The sequence below is a fragment of the Camelus ferus genome, chromosome 12 (assembly GCF_009834535.1).
Source record: "Camelus ferus isolate YT-003-E chromosome 12, BCGSAC_Cfer_1.0, whole genome shotgun sequence".
In the NCBI taxonomy this organism is placed as follows: domain Eukaryota; kingdom Metazoa; phylum Chordata; class Mammalia; order Artiodactyla; family Camelidae; genus Camelus; species Camelus ferus.
The window spans coordinates 41,687,475-41,702,858 of NC_045707.1; the positions used below are offsets into that span (position 1 = coordinate 41,687,475).

The following is a 15,384-nucleotide window of genomic DNA, read 5'->3' on the forward strand; positions in this document are numbered from 1 at the left end:
GACTGGGGAAAAAGGGGGAAGATGAAGAGGACACCGAGATTCTCGTCTAAATGACTGGCTCTCACTGGAGAGAAAATCCTGAATATCCACTCATTTATCCAGGAGAATTGCCCCTATATTTTGCTGATGATAGAAAATTACCAGGTCATCTTCCACCAGCATCACTTTCTGGTGTTGGTATAATCTGTTTGAGAAAGCCATCTACATCGTGGTTCTCAAGTGGAACCAAATAGTCACCCTGAAGGCATCTGGTATGGTCTGGAGATACTGTTTTATCACCAGGGGCGCTGCTAATAGGATCCAGTGGGTAGAAGCCATGGATGCTGCTAAACACCCTACAATATACAGAACAACCCTTATTACAAACAGTACTCCAGCTCATCAGATCAGCAGTGCTGAGGTTGAGAAACTGTTTTATATTCAAGGCCCAACTATTTGATTCCAGAGGGACCAGCTACCTTGGGGAAAGGGAGAGAAGCCCTTTGCTTTCTTTACTGCTGCCCATCAGAATTACTGTCTGGAAGTCAATATGGGACGGATGCCACCTGAGTGCTGAAGGGAAATTGTTATGTCATGGCAATCTGATTTTTGGAGAATGAGTGATATGAAGGCACCACTATCACCTGTCAGATTCTCACAAGCTTCAGCAGAGATTAGAAGATGCTGACGTGTCAAAAAATGTTCAGCTAAGCATGTGGTTAGTAAGAAGACTACAGAACATGTAAACACACCACAGAAGACAGAAAAAACATGTTCCCTTCATTAATATTTCACCATTGTTACTGATAGACCAGCTGAAACTACAAGGTAGGGTTCTCAGGAACCAAGTACAATATCCTTTTTTAAATGGAGGTACTGGGGATTGAACCCAGGACCTCATGCATGCTAAGCATGTGCTCTAACCAGAGCTATACACTCCCCCCAAAGTACAATATCCTTTGATGCAAACTTACATTTTCTTTAAGAAGAAAACAATTGCCAACTCTGAGGTAAATCAATGTTTATAAATCTATTTATTCAACAAGTATTTATTGAGTATCTAGCCTGGCCAGACACTGTGCTGGGCTAGGAACTGTGGCTTAGGTACTGGACATGACAGGCAAGGCCTCTGCCCTCACAGAGCTCACTGTCCAGGCAAGGTGGGAGCAGGGCTTCTCCATCCATGGGCATGGACGCGACAAATGTGCTCTTCACCCAAACAAGGTTGCTTGTTAGTGAATCCCATCACCTCCTTTATACTTTTTTCTCAAATAAAAAATGTTTGATAATTATCTGCCAGTAGAATTCTGCGATTAGGCTCATTAAATAAGAAGGAGCGCCAAATGTTCTGAGAGTCAATTAAGAATGTCAAGAGGCAGAAAGAATGCAGAAATTCCATGCAACCCAAGTACGGACCTGCATTGCATGCAGACTAGGGAAGGGCTGTGTGATCAGAGCTGTGCAGCTACGATGGGTCCTGGGAGGGGGATAGCATGCATTTGGGAAAGTAAGGAAGATACTCAAACAATTCTCTTTTGCAAGAAGTAGGCACTCAGCCTAAAAACACCCAGGAACAGCACAGCAGGGACTCACATTTAACAAGCCAACAAGGGTCAAGAAACTGAAATTGCCTGGGAGACCAGAAAGCAGCTACAGACTTTGAGTAAAGCAACCAAATCAGCACAGGAAAGATATTTTCTCAGATATTTCCCAGGACGGAGAGGCAGAACAGAGAAGTCAGAGGGCAGGCAGCAGGGACATGCTGACACTTAATGCGATGGGAAGGCAAATTTACCACAGTAGGACTGAATCTACTCATCAAATATTTGCAATTATTTCAGTTATTCCTTCAGTGAACAGCATTTGGGATGTTAGCTATTACTCATTCTCTTGGGAAAAGAGACTGCGAATATACTGCAAGGCCTCAGATAAACAAATGAATCGATTATCTTCAGCTATTTGTTCACTGAACCAACATTCAGTTTAGGTGCTGGAGGTATAAACACGACCAAGACATGAGTGGGAAGCTTTGTACTTCCAGACAAAAGGATAAAATCGAGGAATCAGTGCTATAAAGGCAAAGGAAAAAACAAACAGCAAACGTTTATTTTAGACTATTTTAGAATCAGTCTAAAAGAAAATAAGAAATACGAAAAATCGAATAGTTTGACTTGCTGGTCTTTTTTTTTTTTTAATTCTCTATTTCTCAAATGCAGTTGAATAACCCAACCTTGGCATTCTAGTAAAGGAGAACTTTAATCTCAGTATTTTCTGATACAGAGAAAATGAAGTGAAATTATAGGTCACTGAAGACGACATGAAAGGGCTGTGCAGTACAATCCAAGTACCTATATTTGTTCTCCCGTGTGCCAGTTCATTATACTATTTTTGTCCCGAGTTCCAAATTATTACATCTAATGCTCAGAATTCTGAAGGTATTACATATTGACCTCAAAGCCTCATTAGCGAATGCAAAAAAGGATACCCTCAGGAATAATTTAGAATCAAAAAAAAAAAAAAAAAAAAGAAGACTGTTCATGTCTCAAGTTGAACACTTTACCTGGCTATTTTATGTCTAGGGTCCCTTTTAGGTGAAGGCCCAAGACAGCTCCAAATTTGACACAAGGGCTAGTAAACAGGAGATGCTCAATGCCCATTTTAAAATAAATAAAAGTGAGTTGTAAGATTATATCAATTAGAATAAGAAAAAAAAAAACAATTATCTCAGTGCTATTGCTTGAAAGAATCGGTTTTCCTCGTGGATTCAGAGATTACATACGAAGGAAGAGGGAAGGGACTAGGCTTTATTCAGCGCCAACTGTGTGTGAAGGATTTTGAGGTCTGTTTTCTCCTTTCATCCTCAGAACACCTTATTCAACAGGTAGTATGAGAAAAAAGCCAGGTTCAGAGATGCTAAGTATGGTCACACAGCTAGCAAGTGACAGAGATGAATTTCAGCCCAGTTCTGACTCCTAAATCCAGGCTATTTCTAGCCAGATCCCTGTTTCTGTGGAAGGCATTCTGTTCTTAAATCATGTTTGCCTTTCAAAAACAGGAAATCATTTAATGAGCAAACCATTATCTTGTCACAGTGTTAACATTTATCTGAATAAAGTTAGATGTTACATCTGTAGCCCGACAGGTCTGACACATTTTAAAATTTAATAAATAGATCAAATTTAAGTGCTTTTAAAAATTCAGGAAAACACACAGACTCAGCACAGCTTTGAGCACCCTAGGCTGGGATTTAAAAAAAAAAACAAACCCTGCTTAGCATTTATATGACACTAGCAAGCCTGGGACTCTCCAGATGTTCATTACTCTTCAAATGAATCTGATAACATCCCTAAGGCAGAGACTGCCAATAAGGAAAAGAAAAAAAAAGAGGGCCTAATTTAGAAAACTCAAAATAATAAAGTAATTGGAAAGGACATAAACCTTCCCTTAGTTGGCTTTATTCCTGTCTAATAGGCCAGTGGTTTCCAAAGTGTGTTCCCTGGAACCCCAGGATCCCTTTGAAGGACTTCAGGGGCCATGGAGGGGGCAAAGAGAAACTGAGTGGGCACAGCCCTACACCTTTTAGCCCCACCTACTCCCAACAACTCAGTTACCTGTTTTTTATATGGAGATTATATGCAAAAATATATCTGGGGACAAAACAACACATTCCACTGCTTTAAAAAGTCTAGAAATACCTGCTAGCATGTTATGGCAACAATTAAATGGGTATAGTAACATCTCCCAAAAAAAAAACACTCGGGTAAGAAAGCTGGGGTTCTAATGGTTACCGATCCGGGAGCAGGCACTTTTTTTTTTTCTACCATGGAAAGTCTACTTGAAATACTTTGAAATTTAAAATGTCTTTGAAAAAAAGTCATGAGATTTTTTTAAAAATGTGTAGTTATTTTAAAATATAAAGCCATGGTTCCTGGCTCGGTAATGATGCTGTTTATAAAACAGGGCATAGACAATGGCAGGGGGTGCCCACAGTCTCCTCTGTGACGGGGCCAAGATCATTAACTTGTTCCTGGGACAGCACATTTCTTGCGAAGAGCTTCTCTGCTAACTACTGTATTCTAAAGAAAAGACAGACACCTTGGTCACTTCGATAATAGTGCAGAGAACAAAGGCACCACTCACAACCCCGGGCATGAGATCTAGAGAACTATGTACCTAATTCAGAACTTGCTCAGCAGCCTTGGTTCCCTTTCCACAGCTAGAAATGAGGTCAGTGATGCTCTGCATTAAGGATCCTCCTTGTCTACTGACCATAATCACTCCTTGTTTGGAAAGAGAATGAGCTTTGGATTTAGACAAGCCTGGGTTCAAACACTAGTCCTTCTACTCACACTGCCTGTTAGATTGGGTTAGTTAACTTATTCAAGCTTTAACTTCTTTCTCTTTTGAGTGGGGATATACAATTTACCACAGAGGACTGTCGAGGGGAATAAAGACAAGGTGGCAGCCAACACAGACAGCACTTACCGTGTGCCAGGCACTACGCTCGCGCTTTACATAGACTGAGTATGATTATCTCCCTTTCACAGATGTGGAAATTAAGACAAAGAGATTTTAAGACTAGGTAATCAACCGATGTCAGACCCTCCCCCTCCCCCATCTCCCCCTTTCAAACAGCATGGCCATACAAATTACAAATAAAATTGGAAATCAGGGCTCAAAACACTGGATTCAAAATGACTCACTGAATGTCACTGAGAAATGACTCAGTCTCCTCACCCACAGGAGCACAGAGCCCCACCAATGTGGGAACAGCTACAGATTACATGGGCATGGGTCAGACGGTGGGGTAACAAAGACCCAATAATCCTTCCAAACTCCCTGTTCTCATTTCAAGCACTTTGCTCTCTTTCCTTCCATAGCCCATTAGAACCTAATGGACTAGAACATAATAAATTCTGCCAGGTTCTGCATCTGCGAAATCAACTACCCCATCCACAGAGGACAATTTCAGTCATTGCTGACATTTCCATTCCTCTACCTCATATATCACAAACTGTACAACGGTTCCAGAGGTTTTGTAAACAGCAGAACATTTGAAGAACCTATTCAGGTCTCCAAGCTGCACTGGCTACTGCTGGCTGCTGCCTTTGTGAGTCTACAGTGGAATTCATTCACGTGCTCACTAACAAAACACACTGAACAGCTACTACATGCTGTACTGTGCTCAGGGTACTAGGTACACAGCAAGGAAACAGGAAGACGAGACTGCCAACATCCCAGAGTCTCCAAAGTTCCCTGAACGCTGCAGGGTCTAACACTTCCTCAGCCGGCGGGATCTCAGCCATGGCTAGGCAGTCCCCCAGGCACATGACACAGCGGTTGTTTTCTTCCCACCCACAGCCACCCACAAGAAGCCACGCTGCCACTGCAGGACACGCTAAGGGAGGTGGTCTTAAGAAATTCCTCCTGTATCTCTCTCTTCTCCTACTCTAGCATCCAGTACTCAGAAGCTCAGACTTTCAGAAAACAAAAGCCAGGAACTTTGGACAACATAAATCTCTGCTGAATCAAAGGGGCAGTCAAGGGACTTGGCTGCTATCTTGGGATGGAGAATGAAGGGTGAGAATAGAAAGGGAGGGAAAAATATCAAGAAAAACACATACACACACACACACACAAGTACCCTCTTACACTGCCATACATAAATGTTTTTTTCCTAGAAAGCAACAAAGCAGCTTTCATTTTGAACTTCAAAAAACTGTGATCTGTGAACTTTTAATTTTTCCTGAATTGAACTGTGCAGCAAAACATTCACCACTGCTTTAAAGTATTAGGCCTAGCTCAGTGCCTGGAATATGACAGGTGAGATGGAGAGATAGAATAACCCTTCCCTTCCTTCTAAGCTGTACATGTGATTTGGGGGAAGCTGAGAAACAACTTATGGATGGCTAGCCACTCTGAGACATCTTTTAAACAGATAAAGCTATACTTAGGGCACAAGCAATACAGGAAAAAAAATTTATTTTACAGTGTAGGATAAGGTGGAAGAATTCTTGCATCAGGATGTAACAACACAAGGATAAAACTGTAAAATTCCTAAGTAGTTCCTTTTTCCTATCATTTTAATTTCACTTTTTATTTATCAGAACAAGGGCTGACATATGATTAATATGTTGTAGAGTCAATATTTCATTGTAATTATAATGAAATGTTGATTCTATCACATATTAATCATTTACCCTGGGGAGATATATTCAGTTTTTCCAATTTTAAACTGGGGAAAGTAATATTTACTATTACTTATGGTTGTTTTAGTATTGAAAAGAGATAGTTAGGGAGAGCACTTTTATAGCAGCTACTAAGACATTCAAGAAATGTGTGAAACACACACTCTTCTAAGCCCAATCTTGAAGGTCATACAAATATGTCCACAGAATTGTAGGAAATAGTGAAATCTTTTCATCAGCCTGCTAATCTCAAAAGTGTAGAAGAGAAGGAGTTTTACTGATGTTCAAATCTTGTATTTCTTATATTTTTTATATGCTGGCCTCTCAAAGCTTTCTATAAACAATAATCTAAGGCGCAGTCCCTTGAAGAACCAACTATGTGTTTTTATACTTAGAAATTTCACTGAACTGGTTAAACATCTGAATCACATTTGCAACCTAGTTAGAGACTGAAGGTGGATAAATGGTCCAAATCTTTCTTACCAGAGATGACCCAGATTGCGTGGGCAGCTTCCCAAACCGACTTAGCATAAAACTTGTTTTTTAACAAGAAAATAAATAGATTCATTCTAAGACATTAGAAAATTCTTAAACCTATTTAAAAAAACTTGATTTGCATTTTAAAATGAAGTATTTCCTTTTTTTATTTTTAAATTTAAATATTAAGTGCACACAAACATATTCTTCTACTTGTTCAAAGAGATCACCATGCTAAATTATAGAACAGTTTTCATAAACAAAATGTGTTTTAATAAGATCTCATGAGAAAAATTACTATAAAAGTAGTCTTATAAACATTCAGTTCATTCTGAGAGCTTGTTTGGAGGTTCTAGTCAGGGAGCACAGCTACTTGTATACCCTTGACCGAGAAGAACGGTCCTCCTCTGTCCAGGATGATTGTCCTCTTTGACCGAGCACACAGAGTTGGGAGGGATGCACAAGGAGCGGTGAGGAAGGGGACACCCGCCTAGCCAGCCAGATCAGCTGAATCAACCCTGGCAATCAACGGGGTGACAGATGTCACAGCCAGATCGCCCTCACATCCACATTTAGTTCATTTTGATGTGAGTTCTTTCAGCCCTAAAACATGAAGTTCACTTTGCACAGAAGCCAACCTTTATCATTTATTTTTTAAAAAGTCCTTTCGGAATAATCTATCATCTTTTAAATCAAATGAAGTAATTACATAATTTTATAACTTTCCATGAAAAGTTATTTTCTTTCCAATGTCTATTAATTTGATTTTGGTCTCCTGGGGAAATTTTTTCTCTTTTATTGGGCCTCTTATATTCTTCATTAAAAATATTTCTCTCCAAAGTAGCCTCATTTCCTTCAATTCTAGGATCCTTCACCTCTGTGTTTAAACCCTATACTGGGCACATTCATTGAGGAATGAAAGAAAGGGTAGGAGCCCCTCTATTCTACTCTGGTCTCTGCTATTTATCTTATTACACTGGCACTTAACTCCTCCCACCCTCTGCTGCCCTACTTGTAAAGTGAAGATATTATTTCATAAAGTCAGGAGGATAGTATAATGACAAAAGGAGATAACTAGTACATAAATGCTTAAAATTGTTCGTAAGAAAATATAGAAATATAGATATATATATAATTTAGAAATAGACTTCATCGTACATAAATGCAATGTCACAAAACTGAAAGTAGCAAAAAATTGCAGTGGTTCTTTACGCAATGCTCTTCAGATCTAAACCCTTCAAATCCAATGTTACATTTGATATTAAAAGAGTATCATTATCTAGAATTACAGCTCTGATAGCGAAGCACAAATGTTAATGACTTACACGTCACCCATTCTCAGTGCTAAATCTATAACTTGAGCAAATACACTGATTCTTACAAAGTTCTTAGTGAAAACTGTAAAACAAAAAGTAGTGGAAGAAGTGTAAACCTTGATTAATCAAAATGCTTAGAAGAGAGAGATTTTCTTCTCGGTCACAGCCCAGCATTGATGACTCCCAGATACCCGTGCTGGAGAATTCCTGATTTCAACCTACTGCATCAACATTTACTTCTTACTACTCATATCTGAGCAAAGGAATAGTTTTCTGGTTTCTTAAATATTTTTCTTTGATTATGACTAATCAAGGAATCTAAAAAGTTATAATGCCCAGGTAATTTACTATATAATATAGCACACCAAATACACAGAATTTATAAGTTCTCCACAGTTTCCCGACTAGGCTTCTTCAAAGACCCCAATCCTATGTGGTTCAGTTTCACAAATTTAACCAGCATTTCACTAACCATCTCTTCTGGTCTCAAAATGATTTTACACGGCATCTCTTTTAAGACATTTTTTTTTTAAAGCTTGGTCTCTAAGGTTTCTAGTTTTATTACCCCCCCCCAAAGTATTATAATAGTTTTTCCTTTCATGGTGAATTTAAAATTTGAGTGAAACTTACTTTCTTGTATTGCATTAAGAATCTCTGAAAAGTCCACATCACTCTTTGGGCCGTCAGGTAGTATTTGCATATCCAGCTGGTAGCCTTGCAAATCCACTCCTCCTTCTAGAGAAATGAAAGATATTCATGGAGTTTGCACTGGTTATCAGAGAGCCCAGCACTAGGGTCCCAAGGAGAAGCAATGTCAAAATCTAAAATGAAAAGCCAGCTGGTTTGCCAATGATCCTCCCTCTTGGACAAATGACTTTTAAAAAATGAGGAACATTACCAGCCATTTGCCTCTTATGGGACCAAAAAAGGTTTAACTGTATTTCCAATGCAAAAATAAGGCAATTACTTTATTTAAATACCACACACTTCACAGTTTTTATGATTTCCTAGTGAAGAACAGAACATGTTAGCTTCCACCCAAGGACATTTAAAATTACTCTCAGCTTCCACATGGCTAAAATGTGACATACACAAACACTTTATGAAACCATCTTCCTTAAAGTGGTAATAATTTATTCTAAGGGAAGGAGTTAGTATTCCTGATATCACAAAAAAGAGGTATCAATTTTTAATGGCTGGACTTCCTTGCTATATCACTTATATTTTTATTTATTTTATGAAGCAATGAATGCTCTTGTCCTAGGTTTGCCTGATGTATTTTTGGTGTGTTCTAAAGAAAGAGGGGTTTTTATGCTGTTCCACGCACCTACAGAACATCTAAGGAAGTCAAAGAAACCAAGGTATCAAAAAGTAGCTTTACCATTAACAGTAATAAATTTCTAAATACATCTTAAAATACTCAGTAAGAACATCTCCAATTTGATGAGCCTAAAAGGGCTAAAAGCCAGTGCTAAAGTAAAGAGAGCCTGATGAATAGAATGGGGCATGCTCTAGCTGCCAATGTTTTTGGAGAAATAATTCTTTTGTAAGCCCAGGAATCATTCTTAGCCCCGAATAAAATTTCAGTTACATCCCTAAAACTCAAGAATAAGACAGTTTCTATCCTACAAGAAAACTCATTCTGGGAGGGAAACGGACACAAGTAACTGTAACAGAAGGTGAGCTTTAGGAGGGCAGGAACTTCTGTCTGCCTGCCATAACCCATCTCTTAGAACAGTGCCTGGCATAGACTAGGCCCTCAACAAAAGCAGATGGAGCGAACTAATGATGCTATGAGGTGCTTCTGAAACAAAGGCAGTAGAGCGACAAGTAAAGCTGTGAGCTCAGATGCCGGAGGTAGACAAACCAGCATTCAAATTCTTATTAGAGGACATGGAGCCTCTCTAGGTCTCAGTTTCCTCATCTAGAAAATAGGGGTGATAATAACAGTCTCACAGAGCAGCCATAAGGACCAAATGAGATAATGCGTGAAAGCTCTTAGCTGTCACACAGCACTCAGTAAATGGAAGCCATTACTGTTATCACCCATAATAATTTATTAAAGCAACACTGGTATTGATAATAGAAACCATCTAGCTATTGAAGAGTGAGAAGGAATCTGTAAGTCAACTATCTGGGACCAGCATGCACTGAAGAGATAGGCAAGCACTGCAGACCAGTAGTGAATTTTTAAATATATACATGCAGTTGCCTCATTGCAAAAGTCTGAAGTTATCTATGACACTAAGCTTCTCAATGGGACAGAATAAAGATGTGTTCCTGCTGGTGCAGAATTAAAATGGGCTATTTCCTCCCCTCGCCCAGCCCAGCCCCATAACCAGCTACCTTGAAGGGGTAGGGAAAAGCTCTGATGCTTTTTGACTTCTGCTGAGGCTAGTAACCTTTATTGTGTTCAACAATCAAAGACTCAAAGACCTCATAATGACATCAACAGGAAAAAGAAAAGAAAGAATATTCGATACCACCCATTGGCCAGGTTCTGTGCTATGTACTTCATTATTTCATTTTGTCTTTACTCTAACCCTGAAAAGGAGGTGCAGCAAGGAGGAATTTGTCCAAAAAAAGTTACTAAGTTGTAAAGATGTAATGCCAATCCATGATCTTAACTAGTCTTTAATACCACTCATATCCAAGCAGTCATGAATACAGGTTGCTAGAAATAAGAACATTTACAAACAGTCTAGGACTTCAGACCAGGACAAAATTACATAAACTAAAAAGCAAATGACTTCTTAAACAGATCAATAAATAGAAGCCCAACTTATTTTCTTGTTGTTTGTCATAGGAGTTCATAAATTCATGTAGAAGTAGTTATGACTACTAAACTACAGTCTTTAATAACTAGAATTCCACATATTTTCATAATTTTTTTGTTAGAGAATAAAAGAAATTTTCACATATTGAGGTATGGGAAAGTCATTCTGGCTTATAAACGTGTTAACTTGAATTTTATGCTAACTAGAACAGCCTGTTTGTGGCCTATCAAACATACATCGTTCATCTGCTTAATAATTAAAGAAAAGGGCACACTGACCAGAAGTAAAGAATGTCCATGTTAAAAATAAAGATTAAATGCATCCCTTCCGGAGATGCTAACACTGATCCTCCTTCGATGACGAGGATCCCTTCAGGTGCCAAGGCCATACTGACTCGCTGTGTACTTACTGATCTGGTTTCTTTTGTTTTTGCTTTTTTTAAACCTTGAAGGACTATATCCCTGACACATTTAATGTTCTTTGATCTGATAAGACATAAAGCTGTGTTGAAAACCATGCTTCTCAGGAGCAGTTTCTCAGAGTTATCTGAGAGTCTGTCTTCCAGGCTATAGTCAAAAAAGGCAACATAAAGGAGGCATTCAGGTCATTAAATTCCATCTTTAAGGAATATTTAATGACATAGGTAATGAGAATGGATACAAGGATACAGGTAAATATGGAAGTATGTCTCAAGAATATTTAAAAAACACACTTTTTTAATATGACTAGAAAAGGAGACAGGAAGGAACTACTCCAATGGGTATAGAAGTTCTCTCAACTGTGAAATAATAGGTATATTTTGTTTTATTCCTTGTATTTTCTGTTTTTCACAACAAGCATAAAATATTTTAATAATTTTGAAGTCATTTAAAAATTCAGATTGTAGCAGTAGAGGATATTAAATATTTAGAGCTCAGGATTCAAGACTTAAAGACTATAGATGTTAAACAAATAAGGAACTAATTTAATAAAAAGATTTTCTAAATTAAATTCTTAACATGTATAAGTCAAATAGCTCTAAATTGCAAGATGCAACATTATCTTCATAATAAACATTAAGATTACATTTAGAATCACTAAAATATAAGGCATTTTTCTACCTCTCATGCAGAAAAAAAGAGAAAATACACTTTTAGAGAGTAGAATACAATGGTCTGGAACTTCCGGCAGTGTCATTCATTAAAGTCTAAGATGACAAAGTAGAGGATGCTGTAAACAAGGACTTTTGTAAACTTTCCTAAACAGTAAGTGAATACTGTGCAAGGACATTTTCAAATAAATCCTTCAAGGTGATAATCTTCACCTTTATCACATATTGTCCAAGGGAAACAGACTAAATCACATCAATATTTGAAAACTTGTGTGTCTGTTTTGGGCTTTTGGTATCTACTTGTTTATTGCTAGTCCTATAGTGTTAGTGTCATTTCTAAAAAGTTGAAAATCAGAGTTCTTCCTATAGTCACGAATGTCTTTGACCTTGAATCAAAACTCAAAGCTCTAAAAAAATTAGGCAACAGGGTGAAGGTTTCATGGTTTCAGACTGAAGGGCCTCAGTAATTGACACGCAACTAAGTTCAATCCCAAAGAAACTAGCTACATTATACAGGGAAGTTAAGCAAATTACATTATAGAGAGAAGCTAAAAAGATTCCCAAAGATGTGGAGAACCTACTGAACAATTTTTAAAAATAAAAAACAGCTACAAAATTCATGTGATCTCCAAATTTGCCTTTAGCTTTTCTCACACTTGACTGATAGAAGTGATTACATTCAGATCTTAATTGTGATTTGTAGTATGAGTAAAGTCAAAAGTAATTACAATAAAAAGTGACCTTGATAACAGCACTTGCATTTAATAAAACATCTTTGCTGAGCAAACATTTAAAATATTCATTTTGAATTTGTGTCTAGCTTATGGGAATTTTACCTAAATGTTTATATGCAAAAGGAACAAAAAACCCCAAGAAACAAACAAAAAACCCCACAACCAAACAAACCCAAACTTCAAAAATGAGTTTCTTGATTGGTAAATATATCCATGCCTCTTCCATCCCATCTATGTCTACAGAAATCCCTTTCTATTTTTTAGGCCCATCCTAAGTGCTCTGCTTAAAGCATTTCTTGATCCTAACAAGTAAATATAATTTTCTACCCACTGAGCCCTTATAGCTATCTATACTTTATCTTTTCTACAGTACGTTTTCCACAAACTAAAATAGGTAAAGTATCTAGCACAGTATGGAGTAGACACTGAGCCCCTATTTATCTCCATCTGGATTTCCTCCTCACAATGAGAAAGGAAAATGGAGAAATTACAACCAACACCACAGAAACACACACACACACAAATAAGAAAATACTCTGAACAACTATATGTCAGCAAATTGGACAATCTACAGGAGATGGACAAGTTTCTAGAAACATACAGTCCACCAAAACTGAATCAAGAAGAAATGGATCATTTGAACAGACTGATCACTAGAAGTGAAATTGAATCAGCAGCAAAAAACAAACAAACAAACAAAAACCTCCCTGCAAACAAAGATCCAGGACCAAATGGCTTCACTGAAGAATTCTACCAAACATACAAAGACTTCATACCAATCCTTCTCCAACTCTTCCAAATGACTGAAGAGGATGGAATACTCCCAAACTCATTTTATGAAGCCACTATCACCTTGACACCAAAACCAGACAAAGACATTAACAAAAAAGGAAATTACAAGTCAATATCATTGATGAACATAGATGCAAAAATCCTCAACAAAATACTAGCAAACAGAATCCAGCGACACATTAAAAGGATCATACACTATGATCAAGCTGAATTCATCCTCAGGGACACAAGGATGGTTCAACATATAGAAATCATTCTATGTGACACACCACATCAACAAAAGAAAGGACAAAAATCACATGATCATCTCAATAGATGCAGAAAAAGCATTTGATAAAATTCAACATCCATTTATGATAAAAATTCTTAACAAAGTGAGTACAGAGGGAACATATCTCAACATATTGAAAAGCAATTTATGACAAATCCACAGTCAACATGAAATACTCAATGGTGAAAAGCCGAAGGCCTTCTTGATAAAATTTGGAAAAAGACAAGGATGTACACTCCATCCACTTCTGTTCGACACAGTATTGGAAATACTAAACATAGCAATCAGACAAGAAATAAAAGGGATCCAAACTGGAGGAGAAGAGGTAAAATTGTCACTATATGCAGATAACATGATACTATATACAGAAAATCCTAAAGGCCTCACACAAAAGCTAATAAAAGAACTCAGCAAGGTAGCAGAATACAAGATTAATATACAGAAATCTGCTGCATTTCTTTACACTAACAATGAAACATGAAAGGAAGGAAGGAAGGAAGGAAAGGAAGGAGAGGAGGGGAGAGGAGAGGAGAGGAGGGGAGGGGAGAGAGGAGGGAGGAGAGGAGGGGAGGGGAGAGGAGAGGAGGGGAGAGGAGAGGAGGGAGAGGAGAGGAGAGGAGAGGAGAGAAACAATCCCTTTTAAAATCACATCCAAAAAAGTAACATGCTTAGGAATAAATCAGACTGAGGTGAAAGACATGTATGTGGAGAACTACAAAACATTGACTAAGGAAATTAAAGATGACTTAAAGAAATGGAAAAATATCCCATGCTCTTGGATTGGAAGAATTAATATCGTTAAAATGGCCATACTACCCAAAGCAATCTACAGATTTAATGCATTCCAATCAGATTACCTATGACATTTTTCACAGAACTAGAATAATCCTAAAATTTATACAGAATCACAAAAGACTTGGAATTGCCAAAGCAATACTGAAGATAAAGAATGAAACTGGAGGAATAACCCTCCCAGACTTCAGACAATACTACAGAACTACAGTTATCAAAACAGCATGGTATTGGCACAAAAACAGACATATGCATCAATGGAATACAGAGCCTAGAAATAAACCCACAGACTTACAGTCAATTAATCTTTGACAAAGGAGAAAGGAATATACAATGGAGAAAAGACAGTCTCTTTGGCAAGCAGGGTTGTGAAAACTGGACAGCCCCAAGTAAATTAATGAAGTTAGAATATGCCCTCATACCATATACAAAAATAAACTCAAAATGGCTTAAAGACTTAAACATAAGACACTATAAACCTCCTAAGAGAAAACACAGGCAAAACATTTTCTGACATAAATCTCAGCAATGTTCTCCTAGGGCAGTCTACCCAAGCAATGGAAATAAAAGCAAAAATAAACAAATGGGACCTAATTAAACTTATAAGTTTTTGCATAGCAAAGGAAACCATAAGCAAAACAAAACAACAACCTAGGACTGGGAGAAAATATTTGAGAATGATGTGACTGACAAAGGTTTAATTTCCAGAATATATAAACAGCTCATACAACTTAACAAAAAACAAACAACCCGATCCAAAAATGGGCAGATGAACTAACAAGCAATTCTCCAAGGAAGACATACAAATGGCCAATAGGCACATGAAAAAATGCTCAATATTGCTAATTATCAGAGAAATGCAAATCAAAACTACAATGAGGTATCTATCACCTCACACCAGTTAGAATGGCCATCATTAAAAGGTCCACAAACAGTAAATGCTGGAGAGGGTGTGGATAAAGAAAATC

At 37.7% G+C, this 15,384-nt stretch overlaps 1 protein-coding gene across 1 annotated transcript in view; it reads right to left on the reverse strand.

The window, feature by feature from the left end:
• ANO4 (anoctamin 4) overlaps positions 1-15,384 on the reverse strand; it is a 309,704-nt gene that overhangs the window by 151,225 nt on the left and 143,095 nt on the right. Inside the window, exon 3 of the mRNA XM_032493545.1 lies at positions 8,591-8,695. Coding sequence (XP_032349436.1) covers positions 8,591-8,695 — 105 coding nt within the window. The remainder of the gene's footprint in view (positions 1-8,590; positions 8,696-15,384) is intronic.